Source organism: Pelodiscus sinensis, chromosome 24, assembly GCF_049634645.1.
Source record: "Pelodiscus sinensis isolate JC-2024 chromosome 24, ASM4963464v1, whole genome shotgun sequence".
Classification (NCBI taxonomy): Eukaryota; Metazoa; Chordata; order Testudines; family Trionychidae; genus Pelodiscus; species Pelodiscus sinensis.
The window spans coordinates 8,382,211-8,400,451 of record NC_134734.1 but is presented as its reverse complement, the minus strand read 5'-3'; the positions used below and the strand labels follow the sequence as shown (position 1 = coordinate 8,400,451).

The 18,241-nt window shown below is 55.8% G+C and overlaps 1 protein-coding gene across 9 annotated transcripts in view; it reads right to left on the bottom strand.

Annotated features, from left to right (window-relative positions):
* MINK1 (misshapen like kinase 1) overlaps positions 1-18,241 on the bottom strand; it is an 80,931-nt gene that overhangs the window by 27,223 nt on the left and 35,467 nt on the right. For 8 of the 9 annotated variants that reach the window (XM_075908049.1, XM_075908051.1, XM_075908050.1 and 5 more), the window contains exons 3-13: positions 12,052-12,108; positions 11,305-11,430; positions 10,300-10,410; positions 9,888-9,978; positions 9,263-9,393; positions 4,033-4,087; positions 3,514-3,592; positions 2,768-2,943; positions 2,555-2,624; positions 1,623-1,833; positions 1,166-1,282 (exon numbers count right to left, since the gene is read on the bottom strand). In XM_075908049.1, the coding sequence (XP_075764164.1) occupies positions 1,166-1,282; positions 1,623-1,833; positions 2,555-2,624; positions 2,768-2,943; positions 3,514-3,592; positions 4,033-4,087; positions 9,263-9,393; positions 9,888-9,978; positions 10,300-10,410; positions 11,305-11,430; positions 12,052-12,108 (1,224 nt within the window). The remainder of the gene's footprint in view (positions 1-1,165; positions 1,283-1,622; positions 1,834-2,554; positions 2,625-2,767; positions 2,944-3,513; positions 3,593-4,032; positions 4,088-9,262; positions 9,394-9,887; positions 9,979-10,299; positions 10,411-11,304; positions 11,431-12,051; positions 12,109-18,241) is intronic. The other variant, XM_075908052.1, reaches the window with a different exon arrangement.

Here is an 18,241-nt window from a genome sequence, read left to right as displayed (position 1 = left end):
AGTATCCGAGGGGTAGCTGTGTTAGTCTGAATCTGCAAAAGCGGCGAGGAGTCCTGTGGTACCTTATAGATTAACTGAAGTGTAGGAGCACAAGCTTTCGTGGGCAAAGACCAACATGCATCTGACGATGTGGGTCTTTGCCCACAAAAGCTTATGCTCCTACACTTCAGTTAGTCTATAAGGTGCCACAGGACTCCTCGCCGCTTTTCCATTTTGAGAGGCTCTTTCACAGGAGAGCAGTGGGATTCCCTCCATGTGGGCAAGGGTAGAATGAGGGCCCTGGGGGCACCTCCATTTTTCTCTTCACTGCGGCTAATCACCTTCGCAGGATCCCTGCTGGGAGCTGACGCAGGAAAGGACTGTTGATCCATCCTAACAGAGAATGTATCCCAGAGACTTCTTGTAAAACAGCAGATGATTCCATCTCTGCTAAAACCTGCACCAAGAACTGTGCAAGCGGCGAATGTAACTCGAGCCCTTCAACAATTCTACTCCCTTCCTCCCCCTCCTCTTCCGTCCTTTCCACCGTTAGATTCTAAAGGATTGGCATAGGCTAACATCAGAGATACATATTGATCTGGGAATGTGCCTGACCCCTTGGGATTGGAAGAACCTGTTCTGATTTGGGGAGACTGGTTTTCATAGCCTCTCTCCATTATAAGGAGTGGTACTGGTGGTATCACAGGAGGGCTGGCATATCGAAGGGGCTTGCTTGTGGGACCTCTTGCTGGCCAATGTGGCAAACAGAACTCTCTTTGTGATTGGTTGTGTGTGCCTTGTAGTGGAGGACCCCCCAGTCTTAGGCTGTAAGTAGCCCTGTCTCTAAGCAGTTCTCTCTCATTTGACCTTCTTAACGGTGCCCCAGAAACCTTTTATTGCACCTGGCTCTGAGCCTCTCCCCCTGCCCTCCCTGATCCACTTGCCCCCACTCCACTTCTGAAGAATCAGTGTCTAGCTAGAGGCCCTGCTAAGGCCCAGCCTGGCTCAGATAAAGGGATGAACGTGGCATGCCAGGCAGGTGGATTACCTGGGGTGACCATCTCCCCAGGAGGCAGCAGCAGCTGCAGGGAGTTCCCAGGACCGCAGCCACCTGGCCCCATCTCCCACAGCCTCCACCATGGGGGTAGCTGGGGCTGAGCAAGGGCAGGGTGGGTGCGGGCTGTACCTGCTCACGCTCTGCCTGCCTCCGCTCCTCCTCCCGCCGCAGCACCTGCATGTCCTCCAGCCGCCGCTGCTGCTCCTTCTCCTGCAGCTTGCGCTGCTCCCGCTCCCGACGCTGCTGCTGTGGAGGGAGGGAGCCAGCAGGACACGTGGAACCAGCCGTGTCCAGGGGGACCCAGGTGTCCTGGCTCACAGTCCCCTGCTCTACCCTCCGGCCCCCACTCCTATCCCAGAGCAGGAGGGAGAGCCCAGGAGTCTTTGTTTCAAGCCTTCCCTGCTCTGACCCTACAGCCCCACTACCCTCCCAGAGCTGGGGCAAGAACCTAAGAGTCCTGGCTTCCAGCCTTGGCCTGCGCTAACTCACTGGAGCCCCTCCCCTGCCAGGCCATGGATGTACCCAGGAGCCCCTCCCTCCCTGTGGTATGATGTACCCAGGCATCTGCCCCCCCACCCCCGCTCACCTCCTCCACGCGCCGCCGCTCCTGCTTCTGCTCCTCAATCCGGCGCTGACGCTCGTGCAGCAGGTGTTTGATGTGGGCCTCTGAGTCGCGGTGCTGGGCTGCCAGCTGCTGTTGCTGCTTGAGCGCCGCCTCCGAGTGGCTCTTGTTCTCCTGTTGCAGGCGCAGGAATTCCCGCCGCAGTGTCGACTCGCCCGGCACGTTCATGATGGAGCTGGGGCAGGTGGGGGTGTCACACCTCCACCCACAGAATCTGGCCCTGCTTACCTGGCCAGGTCCTGTCCACAAAGACCTGAATGGTCTCTGCCCCACCCTGCCCACAGAATCTGGCCCCACCCACATAGAGCTCAACAGTCCAGGCCCCACCCACAGAACCTGGCTCCACTCACACAGATCACAATGGTCCCTGCCACACCCCACCCCAAAACCTGCCCTCTGCCCACACAGACTTCAACAGAGCTGGCCCCGCCCATACAGCCGGACTCTGTCCATAGAAGCTGTCTCCACTCACACTGACTTCAATAGTCCTGTCCCTGCCCACATATATCTCGAAAGTAATGGCCCACCCACACAGCCATGCACCTTACCCACATGCTCCCTGATAGCCACACTCTTTGTTCTGCCCTGAGCTGGCCAGCACCATGCCCAGTGGCCCCAAACTGTAGTCCCTGTGGTGCTCCACAACCTCACCCACTCAGCTGCACTCCAAAACCACCTCAATTGTCCCTGCTGTCGCCAATCATTGCCCTGCCCACCTACCCCCTGCTACCAGGGCCCTGCCCACCTGGCTCCACTCTAGTGTCATGCCCTCATGCTCACAACCAATGGCAATGCAATCTCGCCCCTCGACAGCCAGTACTATGCTCGTGCTGACCCTGCTCATACGCCCCAGGCCCTTCCTGTGCCCCACAGAATCCCTGCCCCTCAACACCTACCTGGGCTCCCCTTCCTCCCCGTGGCTGTCGTCCTCCTCCTCACTGCCGCTGTACTCATACTCTGTCTCGTCTGGGGAACAAGAGAACTCTGGTTACACAGACTGGGGCTAGCACCCCTATAGGGGACAAGTCCCTGCCCCATTCCCCGTCCCTGGAGTTGGGTGGGAGCCAGTGCCCCCTATAAGGAACAGGCCTCTGTCCCACCCCACTCACCCTTCTCTCCTCTCTTCTTGCGAGAGCGGTCGATGTGGTCCTTGAGCTGGATGCGGACCTGGCGCTCAGTGGGCTGGTCACGGATGAAGGGAAATTTCAGCAGCTGCTCAGTGGGTGGGCGGTTCATGTAGGCTTTGATCAGGCAAGTGTCTATGAAGTCGATGAATTTCTTGGACCTGGGGGAAGGTGGATGAACACAGGCTGAGAACCTGGCCCAGCTGCTTAGGTCAGATGGGTCCATGACATTAGTCCACAGTGCTTCGGAGCCCAGGTAGCATCAACTCAGTCCTGGCTTGCCTGCTGGGGTGCGGGGCCAGGGACTGCAAGGGAGGGACGGCCCATTGTCCCCAGCTGGGGGAGCAGTGACTATGAGGGAGGGACAGCCCACTGACCCCAGCTGGGGGGGGAGGCAGTGACTGTGAGGGAGGGATGGCCCATTGACCCCATCGTGGGGGGGGCAGTCACTGTGAGGGAGGGACGGCCCATTGACCCCAGCTGGAGGGGGCAGTGAATATGAGGGGAAAACGACCCATTTACCTCAGCTGCGGGGTGGAGGGGGGGAAGCAGTGACTGTGAAGGAGGGACAGCCCATTGACCCCAGCTGGGTGGAGGCAGTGACTGTGAGGGAGGGATGGCCCATTGTCCTCAGCGTGGGGGGGAGGGCAGTGACTGTGAGAGAGGGACAGTCCATTGACCACCACTGGGGAGGCAGCGAGTGCAAGGGGAAGTACTACCCACTGACGTACCATTTCTTGGACTTGAGCTTGGGTGGTGGGTTGCGGGGGATGAGGAAAAGCGCTCGCATGGGGTGCATGTCGCACAGTGCTGAGGGGGAAGAGACACAATCACACAGGGGCTGCACCCCTCTGCCAGTCCCAGGCTCCCTTCAGCAGCTCTTCCCAGGATGAGCACAATGCTCATAACACTTATGATCCCCCACAGATCCTTATATCCCCTAGCATTGCTGGAGATCAAGCCAAGCAGCCCTGGCTTCCAGCCCCTCACCCCACCCTAACCCAACAGTCCCCACTCTTCTCCCAGTTGGGGAGAAAACCCAGGCATCCTAGCTCCCAGCCCCACTCTAACCCACAAGCTCCCACTCGCCTCCCAGAGCCAGAGTGAGAACTGTGGAGAACGCTCTCCTCTTGCCCCAGGTTACTAGTCCTCCAAGTGTGTGTGTGGCTGGGCCGAGTGGGCACCTTCTAGGAATATGGCCACATGCCAGTGGGGGAAGCCGCAGGTGCAAGTAAGAGCCTGGCACTTACGTGGTGCCCCCTCAGCCATCTCGATAGCAGTGATGCCGAGGGACCAGATGTCACTCTGCAGAGAGAAAGGAGAGATGGGTTGGGAGTGGAGAGCTCCCTGCCCTGTGGCAGCTGAGGGAGGGGTTGGGAGCCTCTCTGCCTGCAAGGGAAGTGGGCTCTGGGGAAGCCAGAAGCGGGGGTACTCAGTGTGTGTGTCTGTGGGGATCAAAGTGTGAGGGAACATAAGAGAGATTCGATGAGGTGTGAGTAACCCTGATATCAAAGTGTGTGTATGGGGTGTGGGTAGGGACAACTGGGATATACAGAATCCAGAGGGGATCAGAGTCTGGGGAGGACCCAGGGAAATCGGGGTGGGGGGATTAGGGAGGGGAGACCCAAGGGGACTGGGATGTGGGGAACCTAGGAATCAGAGCACAGGGAAGATCTGGGGAGATCAGGGTGGGGGGGATTGGGACGGGCAGCCTGGGAGACTGGGATGTGGCAAACACGAGGATCAGAGGGTGAGGAGGACCCAGGGAGATCGGGTCAAGGGATTGGGACATGGGGAACCAGAGGGAGCAAAGTGGAGGGAACCCAGCGTAATGTTCTCTGATTAAAATATGACCATGTAGATCACTGTTGCAACCACTGTTACGTTTGCAATAAATCTTGTCCAAAGTGGCCCAAGTGAGGTGTCTATGGAAAGTGTATGGTTTGCTGGTTACAACTGTACCATTTGTATGCATATATCATTGTTGTATTGAAAGTTATCAGTATTGGCGATGTGCTTGTATTACAAATGTTTGCTCCTGAGACATACCAAGAGGAGGCCGGGCCAGCCTATTGTGAAGGGATATTTGGGTTGAATAGCAGAACTTGACTAACACTGGGCATGGGAGGTGCCAATCCACATCTGAGGAGCTTTTCTGTGAACGTTCATACCAGCATGGCAGCCATGGCGTCCACCTGCAAATAACTGAGGCTTGGGGCTTTCTCCCTCCCCAGTGAGAAGCTGGGGGTAGGAGCAGCAGAGCTGGAGTGCCAGCATGGCCTCCCCTCTGCAGGGGGGAGTGGCTGAGCCTTGAGCCAGCGGCCATGGACTGTTAGATTGCAATCTGAGAATCACCGTTATAAACAGAGGATGGAATGACCCATCTAACCTGCAGATGTGCTCCAGAGACTTAAGCCAGCAACTTATTCCACCCTCTGTTACAAGCTTGAACCAAGAACTTGGCAACTGATATGTGTAATTTGATTCCTTTAACAGTTTTATCTCTCTCTCTCGCCAACCTTTAGATGTTAGATTCTAAAGGACTGGGACAGCATGCTTTTTGGGTAAGATCTAAGGTATACATTGACCTAGGATGTGGCTGGTCCTTTGGGACCGAGAGAACCTGTTCAGATTTAGTAAGATTGGTTTTCATAACCTCTGATCTATATAAGGTATAATGCTGGTGGCGGCACCAGGAAGAGTTACCTGTTTTGATAACTGGTGTTCGAGATGTGTTGGTCATGTCCATTCAACATAGCTGTGTGTGCTCGCCATATGGACTGATGCCAGAAGATTTTTCCTCAGCAGTACCAATAGGGGACAGGTCCAGTGCCCCTTGGAGTGGTGAACACATGCCATGCTAGATAGGGCACGCTTGAGCCCTTCCCTCTTCCGTTCCTTCTTGCTGGAAACACTCCAACAGAGTAAGGAGGGTGGGAAGTTGAATGGACATGAGCAACACATCTCGAAGAACACCTGTCACAGAAACAGAGAACTATCTTTTCTTCATCAAGTGACTGCTCATGTCCATTCAACATAGGTGACTGCAATTAGTACCTGTGGAGGCAGGTAGGAGTTCAGGGACATGCAGATTGCAATACTGCTCTGACAAATGCCAGGTTGTCTCTAGAGTACTGCGTGATGATGTAAAGAGATGTGAACTGAAGACCACATTGCTGCATGGCAGATATCCTGGATCAGGCCATGGGCAAGAAAGGCCTCCGAAAAGGCCGGAGCCCTAGTCGAATGAGCCCTCACCAATGAGAGCAGCTGAGCATCTGCCAATTTGTTAACATGTGAGGATGCAAGAGGTGATCCATTTAGCGATCCCCTGGGCGGCGGAAGCAGGGTTGGAGGCAGCGGGGTTGTTCGGCGGAGATCGGGGAGGGCAGGCGGTGGAACCAGGGCTGGCTGGGGGACGGGGGGACTGGCTCGGGGAGATCAGGAGGAGGAGGATGGGAGAACCAGCCGCCAGAAGCAGGGCTGGACTGGGGAGATCGGGAGAGGAGGGGAGGGGAGCGGGACTGACCCGGGCACATGCAGACCCTGTGGACCCTGGCAGATGAGTGAGTCCGGCCGGGGATTCCATTTCCTCCCCTCCTCCCATACCCTCTCTTGAGTAGTTGCGAACTGCCCGGCAGGTAGACACACTCAGGCAGCGTGAGCACATCTACCAGCCAGGCAGTTCACAGCTAAAGACTGATACAGCTAATTATAATAAAACGTACCTAATTAGAAAATACCAGACATTTTATATGTCTGGTAATTTCTCAATTTGTTTCCCAGACAAAACCCTCAAATACCAGACTGCCTGGTACAAAACCACGGTACAAAACCGGACACCTGGCAACCCTACCTTTCCTTGCACCCTCCCTCCTAGCCAGATACCGTACCCCCAATCTGCTCCTGCTCCCGCCACCCAAAGTGCTCATGTGGTGCCGGGTCCCCCAAGTCCTGGCCCAAGCTGGGCTGAGGACGCAGCCGGGTGAAACACTGAAAATTTATTCATTTTTCATTCTTTTTTTAATATGCGTTTATATTTTTGGGCTGCAAAAAACAGTACTGGAAAAAAAATGGGTTCCAACTAAAGTAAAAAGTTTGGGAAACCCTGATTTAGCCAGCTTTCTATCCATCTTACAGTCCATTTATCCAATCCATATTCCCTTAACTTGCTGGCAAGACTATTGTGGGTGACTGTATCAAAAGCTTTGCTAATGCTGGCACTGGGGGCTTTGAGAGGACCAGAAACAACTTATTTGAATATTCATAATTTGCTTAATGAATATGCAAATATGTAAATGAATGTTACCAGCCTTCCAAAAGCTCGTGAATGGATTTACTGGTCCCCGTGTCAAAAAGTTTGGAAACCCCTAGGATAGAGGACTGGAAGGAATATATCCTGCCCCAAGTGAAACGCTGACAACACCTTGGAAAGGAGCAAGTGTTAGGCCAGGAGTACACAGACATTAGCCATATCTGGAACAGACGTATCTTGAGCGTTCCGAGGAACACGATATAAGTGTTATTTTCCTTGCTGGAAACAGAACTCCAGTTTAAACCCCTCCAAAACATCATTGACAATCTACAACCTATCTTGGAAAATGATCCCTCACTCTCACAGGCCTTGGGAGACAGGCCAATTCTTGCCTACAGACAACCCCCCAACCTGAAGCAAATCCTTTCCAGCAGCCACACATCACACTTCAGATATACTCCATGACAAATTCCATTGCCAACTCTGTCCACATGTCTATACAAGCGACACCATCAGAGGACCTAACCACATAAGCCACCAAATCAGGAGCTCATACAACTGCAAATCCTCTAATGTGATATATGCCATCAAGTGCCAGCAATGCCCCTCTGCCATGTATATTGGCCAAAGTGGACAGTCTCTATGACAAAGGATAAATGGACACAAATCAGACATCAGGAATGGTAATACATAAACTTGTATGGGAATATTTTAATCTGATTGGTCATTTAATCACTGATTTAAAAGTAGCCATTCTTCTACAAAAGAATTTCACTACCCAGTTACAGAGAAAGAAATGTAATTTATCTACGGTTCTGACACAGGTTACCCTGGCTTGAATAAAGACATTAACTGATTAATGCTTTACAAAGCAAATTTCCCCTGCCTTTAGCATCTGCACTTTTACATCAAAAAATATAATTGGGACACAGCCAGCTACTTAATTAACCTCATTAACACAAGTACTTCTTTTATTGTTATCTATCTAATCTATCTATATTTCTGTTATTTCCATTCCAACTCATCTGATGAAGTGAGTTTTACCTATGAAAGCTCATGGTACTATATAATTTGTTAGTCTCTAACGCAGGGGTGGGGAACCTCAGGCCCAGGGATCTGCATCTGGGCCCCGAGGCTCAGGGCCCCCCAGCATTGCATAGCCAGCACTGGTGCTCCAGCTCCCACAGCTGGGGCACACAAAATCTACTAGCCTGGCGTGGGAGGGGAATGTGGGGAGTGTCACAGCTGGAAGCCAACAAGGGTGTTGGGTTTTATTTTATTTATTTATTTATTTTCACTTGTGTGGTGCGTGGCCCCAGTTTCGGGGCTGATTTTTCTGTGGGTAAGTGGCCCCTGACCTAAAAGAGGTTCCCCATCCCTGCTCTAAATTGCCACAAAACTACTTGTGGTTTTTAAAGTTATAGACTAACATGGCGACCCCTCTGAAACTGAATAGGGAAAGTTAACTAAGCTACAGCTAAGGCTGGAACACACTGTTCCAAGCACTGTCACTGAGGAGGGAGGGGCCCAGGGGGATCTGAGACCAGTCCCCTATGGGTACTGCTGAGGGAAAATCTTTCCGCACCGGTCATACAGCTATGTTGAATGGACATGAGCAAGCACCCAATGGAACTGGAGCGTCTGAGGGGATTGTTGGCTGGTGCGGGAACAGATGTGCTCTGTGCGACTGGCTGGGTGCCACAGAGTGGAGGACACCCAGCCTTGGATTGAGCAGCATAGTTTCTGAGCTATTGGCCCTGAACTGGTACTGTCAGCTATGCCCCAGAAATCCCTTGTTGCATTCAGGTGGATTGGGGAGGGAGGACCAGGAACCAGGGGTATCAGAGTGGGGGAAGGATGTGAGGAAATTGGGGGAGGGGGGTTTGGGAGGTGGGGAACCAGAGGGATCAGAGTGGGAGGGACCTGGAGGGATTGGGGTGGGGGCGACAGAGGTGGGGACCCATGGGATTGGGCCACACACACAGCAAGGACAGGTGCGCTGTCAGGGCTGAGACCTGGTGCATCACAGCCCCAACCTGTGGAGAGTAGGGCTGGTTTAGTGGGGGGTGAGAAAAGACGGCTCTCATGCAAACAGGCCCTGTGCCGCCTGCAGTGCATGCTGGCATGACTGGGCTAAAGACTTCTGGCTCCCAGGGCTAGGCTGCCCCACGCCCCCGCTGCAGCACGGATCCCACCAAGCTCCCAGGCCTCAAGGCCTGCCCTACCCTGTAGTCGTATGTGGCGTCAGGGTTCTCATCGCAGGCAATCACCTCCGGGGCCATCCAGTAGGGGGTGCCAATGAAGGTGTTTCTGCGCCCCACCGTCCGATCCAGCTGGGCGCTCACCCCAAAATCCACTGGAGAGGGAGAAGAGGCAGCTGTCGCTCTTCAGCAACCCTCACCTGTGGCTCCACCCCCAGGCAAGGAGTGGTATGGCCTACCCAGAAGCCATCCCTCCCATGCAGGGGTGGAATTGGCAGTTCCCCCCTCTCAGGATGATGGGCTCAGACTCTTGGCAGGCAGAAGTGGCCCACTGTAAAGCAGGCTGAGAAGGTAACATATTGTGGGTGGCCAGGGGAACTCCCTGCCACAGGATGGTGCTGACCCTCCCAGAATTGAACCAGGACTGACATGCTGGCCATCAGAACAGCCAGAGAGAAAGGAAAGAGAAGGGTCTCGGACCCCATCATGTGAGCCAGTCATGAGAGCCCGAAGCTGAGGAGTGGCAAGGGGAAGAGGAGGGGAGGAAGGAGTTTCTCCTGAGGACAGGAGGCTGAAGAGATGCCCACTCAGGGAGCTGGGGCAGCTGCTAGAGACAGGAGTGAGTGGCAGGGCTGGGAATGGAACTTACCCAGCTTCACCTCGGCATTCTCTGTCAACAGCACATTCTGCCCTTTGATGTCCCGATGGATCACCTTGTGAGCATGTAGGTGAGCCAGGCCCTAGGGAAGCAGGGAAAACTCAGCGGGGATCCAGGCACAGGAACACAGCAGCCCTGGCTCCCAGTCCCCCATCAAACCCACCAGCCCCAAGGAGAGAACCCAGCAATTCTGGCTCCCAGTCTTCCCCTCGTCTGCCCCCCAACAAACCAGCCCCCCCACCCACAAAGCCAAGGAGAGAACCCAGCAATCTTGGCTAGCAGCCCCTGTGCTCTAACTACCAGCCCCCACTCCCTCCCAGAGCTGGGAAGAGAACTCAGGCATCCTGGCTCCTAGCCGCCAGCTCTTAGCTGCGCCGTGGTCAGGCAGTGCGGCCTGGCATACCCGCAGGATCTCCCGGCAGATGTACGCGATGCAGTCCTCCTTCAGCGCATTGCCCTTAGTGTTCTTGACCAAGTCTGTGACAGAACCGGCCCCACAGAATTCCATCACCAGCTGTGGGGAAGGCAGAGTTACCAGCCTGGCCCCTCACACCATGCTGCTGGATCTGGGGCATGGCCAGACAGAGATTGGCTGAGCTGGGACAGCCCCATGCACAGAGCTGGGCACAAATGGAGGGGAGGGATGGGCACAGGGTCTCAGTATGGCAGATAGCGACGAACCGTGGTGATCATGCCACGCCAGGTGCTGCACAGACCCACCCCAGCCTGAGATCAGAGCTGCGCTGGGTGCCACACAGACTAAGGATGTGAATCGTCACCCTTAATGGGTGAGGCTTATCAGTTCTGGTTAACCCATAGGGGCTGGAGCATCTGCTCGCTTGCCCCGACCAGGAAGCCCACTGCAGGCAGGGGCTGCTCTGGTCAGCCAGAGAAGTCCCTGTCCATGGTGGGCCCAGCCTGGCCCCCAACATAGGTTACACGCTGGCTCCCTAGGACCCGGCTGCAGCCTTCAGCAAAGCCTCCCTGGAAGTGGAGCTAACAGCCCTTGCCAGCCCTGCTCCCAGGGAGGCTGTGTGGTGAACGCTGCAGTATAAAGCTTATTTAAGTTCAAACTGCAGCCTGCAGTGTGTAGCTGTGTAACCACAAGGATTTGAGGGCTTACAGTTACATTTTGGAAGCACTTTTTACATCCCTAGCAGAGACCCCCCCCAGTCTGAGACCAGGGCCCTGCCACACATGCTCAGAGGCACATAGACTGAGACCAGGGCCCCGCTGGTGCAGGCGCGGCACAGCCCATGTGTCATTAGGCCTGTCATCTGAGTAAGGGTTGGAGGCGTCAGACATGCCCAGGCTGCTAGCCCCTTCTGTGTGCCCAGCCCGTGTCTGTGCCCCCGTGGTGATGTGTGCTCATGCCCAGGCAGCCTGAGGGACTGCCTGCCCCACGCACCCACAGCTGGTCATCATTCCCGGGCGGGCTCTTCTTGATGAAGGCCCCATAGTAGGTGGCGATGTTACGGTGGTGGGAGTATTTCTTCAGCATGTTGATTTCCTGCTTTATTTCTTCCTCCTCATCCTGCATGGGGGAAAGGACTAGGGTTACAGGAAACCCTGCTCCCCCTGGCCAGCTTTGGGGTGTCCCTCATGCCCAACCCATAGCCCCTGCCAGCTCAGCCCTGAGCTCCCTCCAACCATGGCAGTGCCCCATACTCCTGACCCACAGCCACTGCCAGCCCAGGTCTGGTGGTGCCCTCCATCAGAGGGGCAGAGAGCTGAGCCTACAGAAGAGGTGGCAGAGCTGGACTGGGAAAGGCCATGGAGGGATACAAGCCCCAGGGAGGAGGTGCTTTGAGTGCCGAAGCGGAACACTGGTCCCAGAGCATGAAGAGGCCAAAGATCACTGGAAATGAAGGGCTGGAACCAGCAGAGTCCCAGTGCAGCAGGCGAAGAAAGACATTGGGAGGGGAAAGATACCCTTGAGGTCTGAAACTGTGCCCAGCCAGGGGCAGGGCAGAGAGCCGGCCTAGCAGGACTGGGCATGGCCACGCAGTGCTGTTCTTAGTCACAGTGCATTCCAGGCCAGGGAGAGACGAAGAACAAATGGAGTGGAGGACTGAGAAAGGGGCCACTGCTACTCCAGATAGGTTGAGATGCTGTAGGATAATGTAGGGGTGTCCCAGCCCACCCTCCTTCTTACCTCTGTGACGTCCATGACCTTGATGGCTGCCAGCTGCCCTGTCTTGACATGGCGGCCCTAGGAGGCAAAGGCAGAGAGAGGGGGGTCAGCCCATGAGTGCTGGGCACAGATGGGAGGGGAAGCAGCACAGCGCTTGGACCCAGCACCACTGGCTGGCCCGCAGGACTCACCACCATTGGATATTTGCAGCAGGGGACAACAGGTGTCTGGGTTAGAAGGCATGAGGGTGACAGCAACAAGCATTGGGGAAGAACTAACCCATGACTAAGAGGGGGCAGCCGAAAATTCCTCTAATCCTTGCACATCTCCTGGGGTACATGGATGTTTAACAACTCCCCTGCACCCTGCCAGTCCACACTTGGGCCCCCATTGTACCAGGTGCTGCAGATCACCTGCCTGCCCCTCAACTGAGATCAGGCTCCATTGTGCTGCCTGCCCCAGTTGCTGCAAGTTCCTGGGTGCCAGGACGGGGTGCACAGCAGTCATTTGGTCAGCAGGGGGAGCCAGCCCACCACTCGGGGCGTGAATACAGTCCCAGCAGAGAGGAGACTGCCAAGGCCAAAGACAGACCCTAGGTCTGCCAGTCCCCATTCTACTCACCAGACCCTCACCCCCTTCCCACTAGGGATGTAGCACAGTCGTGTAAACAATTAACCAATAAGCCTTGGTGACTACACACAGTTACTGTATCAGAGGCAGCAAGGGGAGGGGCAGGCAGGAGCTGGTACTTATGGGGAGCTGGCTTAAGTACTGGATCCTATGGAGCTGCATGCCCTGCCCGGATAGAGAGGCAGCAATGCTGAGGGTGAGGGGGGCAGGCGGGAGCCAGTACATGTGGGAAGCCAGCTTTCAAGCTGGTGCTCTGAACATACCAGTTCCACAGAGCCTCTTGCCCTCCCCTTTACTGCCTCCCACAGAGGCAGAGAGTCAGGGGTGGGAACTGGTGTGCAGCAGGAGCACCGGCTTCTCGGAGCTGCCTCGCCCCTCCCACACTGCTGCCTCTGTATGGGCATGTCTACACTAGCCACCCTAGTTCGGACTAGGGTGGCTAATGTAGTCATTCGAACTTGCAAATGAAGCCCGGGATTTAAATATCCCACGCTTCATTTGCATGTTCCTGGGCGCTGCCATTTTTAAATACCCCATAGTTCGAACTACCTAGCCCGTGCCGTGTGTAGCCGTGGGCAGGTAGTTCGAACTATGGGGTATTTAAAAATGGCGGCGCCCGGGAACATGCAAATGAAGCCCGGGATATTTAAATCCCAGGCTTCATTTGCAAGTTCGAATGACTACATTAGCCACCCTAGTCCGAACTAGGGTGGCTAGTGTAGACATACCCTATTAGAGGCAGCAACGTGGGGGGAAGGGAGGCGGGATGCTGGTGCAGCCCCTGCCAGCAGATGGCGGAACGGCCTCTGTCTGCAGGGAGTTGGGGCCTCTGAGGACAGAGGCTCTGCTGCCCTGTGCAGCAGGGGGTTCCCCAGGAATGGAGCTGGGAGCACACTGGCTGCCAGCCTCACACCTGGGGCCACTGAATGATTGTGCAACCGCTAAGATTTGGTGCGGTTACACGGTTACTGAATTATACAATATCTAGCGTCCCTAATTCCTACTGGCCCTCTCCAGAACACGTGACCCAGTGTCAGAAATGCAGCATACCCTCCCAACTGTCATACCCTCTGCCCTTCCATTACAGGACCAACCCTCATTATCTGCCGCAGTGATATGCCAGGAGGCTGTGCACCTACAGGAATGGCGGAACCAGGCTGTGCTGGGCCTGTGACCAGCACCCCACTGTTGGGGACACCTTGTAGAAGCCCAGGGATGAGCCACAGGGGAGAGCGGCACTGCCCCGATTGACATGGAGGAACTATTATACCATGAACTGTCATACTGGCAGGTGAAGCAGAGAGGGGACACTGGAAGAAGCAGCAGCCACTTTCAAAGAGATGAAAGGAAATATCCCCCCACAGTGTTCTAGGGGCCTGTGGAGGGTCTCTGCTACAAGTCCCAAGATTCCCACAGAAACTGGCTCAATTGCCAAAGGCATGAGGGAAAGGATCAGTACTCGCCTGCTTACATTACTCACAGGAATTTAATCATCCTGAGCTCACAGAGCATTGCACAAAGGGGAGGGCTCCTTGTCTTTACACCCCAGAAGGGAACCTGAGGCATGAAGGGGGATAGGACTATGTAGGCCTGTCACATAGTAGTAGTTACATAGCTATAAAATGAAGCCTTTGTTTCATGCAGTTATAGAAATTTTGTTTCATAAGCTTTATTGTATAGCTGCTTCTAGGTATTAAAGTATATTTTATACTAGGTATTATAAGTTAGTAAGAAATTGTTTAACATGTTTTTTAATTTTGTACATCTGTAAGGAATCCTGCCTGCTCCTTTGTAAGAGAAATTGCTTTAACATGAGCTGGCCTCTGTGTGAGAGAAATGTGGGAAGACTCCAGCACCAGATGGTCAGACTGGTGAACTCAAGACTTTGGTCAAATTCAGGATGGCTGAAGAGGGGCAGAATGGAGGACTCTAGCAAAAGGCAGACACCCGTAAACCAATCAACGATTAGACAACTCCAGCAGGACACTGCAAAACCCACAGGGTTGCCTACCCCCTGCTTGCTACACTTGCCTATCCCCCTCTCTCAGGGGGTAGGCAACCTGACAACCAGAGAGGGGAGGAGGGCTGGGCTGTGGTCCCTTTCTGTTGTCCCCTGCTCCGCCAGCCCGGTCCCTTTCTCCCCCAGCCCGGTAGTGCCTGTACCAGCCCAGGCCCTTTCTCTTCCCATCTCCGGTCATGCCAGTCCCGCCTCTTCTCTCCCTGCTCCAGGGCTGCACCCACCCACTCCAAGCCCCGGCCGGCCGAGGCATGCCAGCCCCAGCTCTGCCCCAGGGAGGCCGGCTCAAGGTGCCTCAGCCCCAGCTCGGCCCCTGAGGGCCAAGGAAGGCTGAGGCATCCCACTCCCAGCTCTCCACTTGGTTGCTGGAGAGGGATGGGTTGGTAGTGGGGGGGCTAGGCTTCACGGATGAAGGAGTGGGGCTGGGCTTTACCCACCCTTATCTACACCCCTAGCCTGTGGTCGCTGTGATGTTACTGTGTCCCACAGGAAACATTATAAGTAGCCCAATGTCTGTGACTCTGTAACGCTGAAATGCTGGCTGTTCCCTCTGGGCGGCGCTGTTGCCTCCGGCCGTGGTGCTCGGCTGACTTCTGCACTGCTCAGCCGGGCTGCCACCGGGGAGCAAGCGGCAGAAGCAGCCATTTGAGTGCAGTGGTCCCCATGCAGCACCCCTGTGCTACATGGGGAGCACGGGGCCCAAACAGTCGCTTGCACCCCCATGGCTGCCCAGATGAGCTGCGCAGAAGTCAGCTGAGCACCACGGCAGGATGGGAAGGGGGGGCAGGGCAGTGACGTACATGGCCAGGGGCAGGACCTGGCCGTTTACATCACTACCCCACCCCCCCTTTGCCTCCTGCCATGGCACTCGGTTGATTTCTGCACCGCTCAGTTGGGCCGCCGTGGGGGAGCCCAAACGGCTACTTGCTCCCCCATGGTGGCCCTGCTGAGCGGCGCAGAAGTCAGCAGAGTGCCACGGCGGGAGGCGAAGGGGGTCAGGATGGTGACATGCAGCGTGACAGCAGCTCCAGGCCCCACCTCCTGGCCGTGAACTTCACCGCCCCACCCCCCTTTGCCTCCTGCCATGGCGCTCGGCTGACTTCTGCACCGCTTAGCTGGGCCGCCACGTGGGAGCAAGTGGCGCAAGCGGCCGTTTGGGCTCCGAGCTCCCCATGCAGCATGCGGAGCACAGAGCCCAAATGGCCGTTTGGGTTCCGGGGTCCTCCGAGAGAGCGGCAGGAGGGGGAGGAGAGCTGAGAGAGGGGGAGGCAGTAGGAGGAGGAGAGGGAGAGAGAGAGAGAGAGAGAGAGACAGAGCGAGAGACCGGAGGCTCAGGAGAGAAGACCAACGTGGAGGAGAGACCTGAAAATCCCGTCTTATGACGGGCTAATTGGCTAGTATATATATAAGTGGGGAGAGGGAGAGGGGGACAGAGAGAACTGGGGCATGTAGCTTTGGGTTAGGCCTGTGAAGGCAACTTCAGAGTATCAGACTGTGGCCTACTGAACCTGGCTTCTTCCTTGTATCCACCCTAATGGGGGGTGTCGTGTGTATGAGTGCGCACATGTACTGATTTCTATGCAGTGTTTGCAATAAAAATGACGTATTGCCTCTTCCCCCTGAAAAAGATCCCGCGTGCTGCTTATAAGCAGAACACCTGTCCTTTTGCTTGGAAACAGAATGCAGATGTCCTGCGGCCCAGCCCTGCCACCTACCCACTGGGCCACACTGAGACAGGATAATTCGGGATGCATATGGGGGACAAAACAGCCCCCCGAGGACCTTCTGCTCCTGGGGGAGATACCAGGCTGGGCCTGGATCCATTAGGCAGTAAGCAGCAGGCCGACTCATCTGGGAGCAGGGAAGGAGCATGTGCTGGGTTGTACTGGCACAGGGAGTCCCCTCGCAGATTGACGGCTCAGGGTGTGCTCTAGCCAGTCACAGGCCACGCAACCTCCAGGGCAGGACCACGGCCACAGGCTAGCTAGGGTTGGGATGAGCTCACAGACATGTCAGGGCCCAGCAGGTGAATGGGAAGAGTCACGAGACGGTGTTCCTGTAGGGAGAGGATTGCGGGGGCTGGGAGCCTGGGTTCTGTCCCTGGCCCTGGGAGGGCCGTGGGTACTGTTGGGTCAGAGGAGGGGGCTGGGACTGCCGGGTGTTAGAGCTGATCTACTGCAGTCTCATTACAGATTAAGAGCAGCTGGTCTCTGTCCTAGTGTGGGAGAGTGGTGGGATTTTAACTGGGCTTCAAACCCAGTGCCCGTTGCCATGCCAGCCCTATGCCTACTGGCTGGGTAAGGACTGCTAACACTGGGCGCTAGGGCAGGCTGGGATTGAAAGGGTTAAAGCAACATAGGCCAAGGCTCCCACACAGTGGGGGTCAGAGACCCGCTGCTTGACCCCTGCACTGCATCCATGTGGGTGAATGGGGGAAGGGGCTCCTTCCATCCCCCTGCCATGTGCCTGCATTGTCTAGCATGCCACACACTGGGGGCGTGGGTGGCCGTTGCCTAGTAACGGCCTCCTGCTCCCTCTGTGCTGGAGCCTGATGTGGGGGGGCGTGGGACAATGCAGACTTCACTGTGCCCCCCCGAGCTGCTTGCAGGAAGGTGCGGAAAATACGGCTTCTCTCTCCAGGGAGCTGCCCCTGCTTTCCTCCTCCTAGCAGGAGGTGCACCACCTGGGGCAGCATGACGCCAGGCTCAGCTCTGGAGAGAGGTGCTCGGGAGCAGTGAAGGGGGTGCCGACTCTGCACCCAGGAATCCAGAGACGCATCCTGAGGCAGCAAGGAGCAGGTTTTGCTCCTACCCAAGTGTCTGGGCTCCATGGCTAGGCAAAGGGGCACCTAGACTTTTCTACTGCACCCCTGGGCCCTCTCCTAATCATGCACACCCATCCCCCTAGCCTCTGGTCTGCCCCACAGCAACCCACCCAGGCTAAATCCTTGTGATTAGCAAAGTGTGTATTTGGCTTGTGATCTCCTAACTCAGCCTGGAGTGCTGGAAGGCAACTGGGAGGCACAGTAGCTGGGGCAGGAGGACTGGCAGTTCCCGAAGGAGAGTGGTGAGGTTTTAACTGGGCTTCAAACCCCGTCCCCCACACCACCAGAGGATCGGGAGACAGGGGCTGTGAGTAAAACAGCTGGGAATGAGCAGCACTGGGAAAGGGCACCTTGAGAAGAGGCTAACTGCACCCACTCTGGGGGCCAGGAGGAAGGAAGAGCGAGTGCTGAGGGGACTGGCCGCCTGGATGACCAGTCCGTTCCTGCCACGCTTAAGACTTGTCCTAGATCAGGTCGGCAGGGCCCTGGGGGTGTTTTTCTCCTTGCCCCTGCTCACTTCTGGGGCATACACCAGCTATGCCTTCTGCAGGATGACATGCTTTGGTCTGACCCCGGCAGGGCTCTGGATAATTTTCCAGCCTGGGCTGGAGAGGATGGGGAATCAGGTGCCCTTGTAAATGCCACTTTCAGGCTCATTGTGTGCCTCCCCTTCTGGCTGTAAAGGGGATACCAGCCCTCACTGGGCATGCGGCGAGTCCCACTTGGCCGCACCTGTTGGC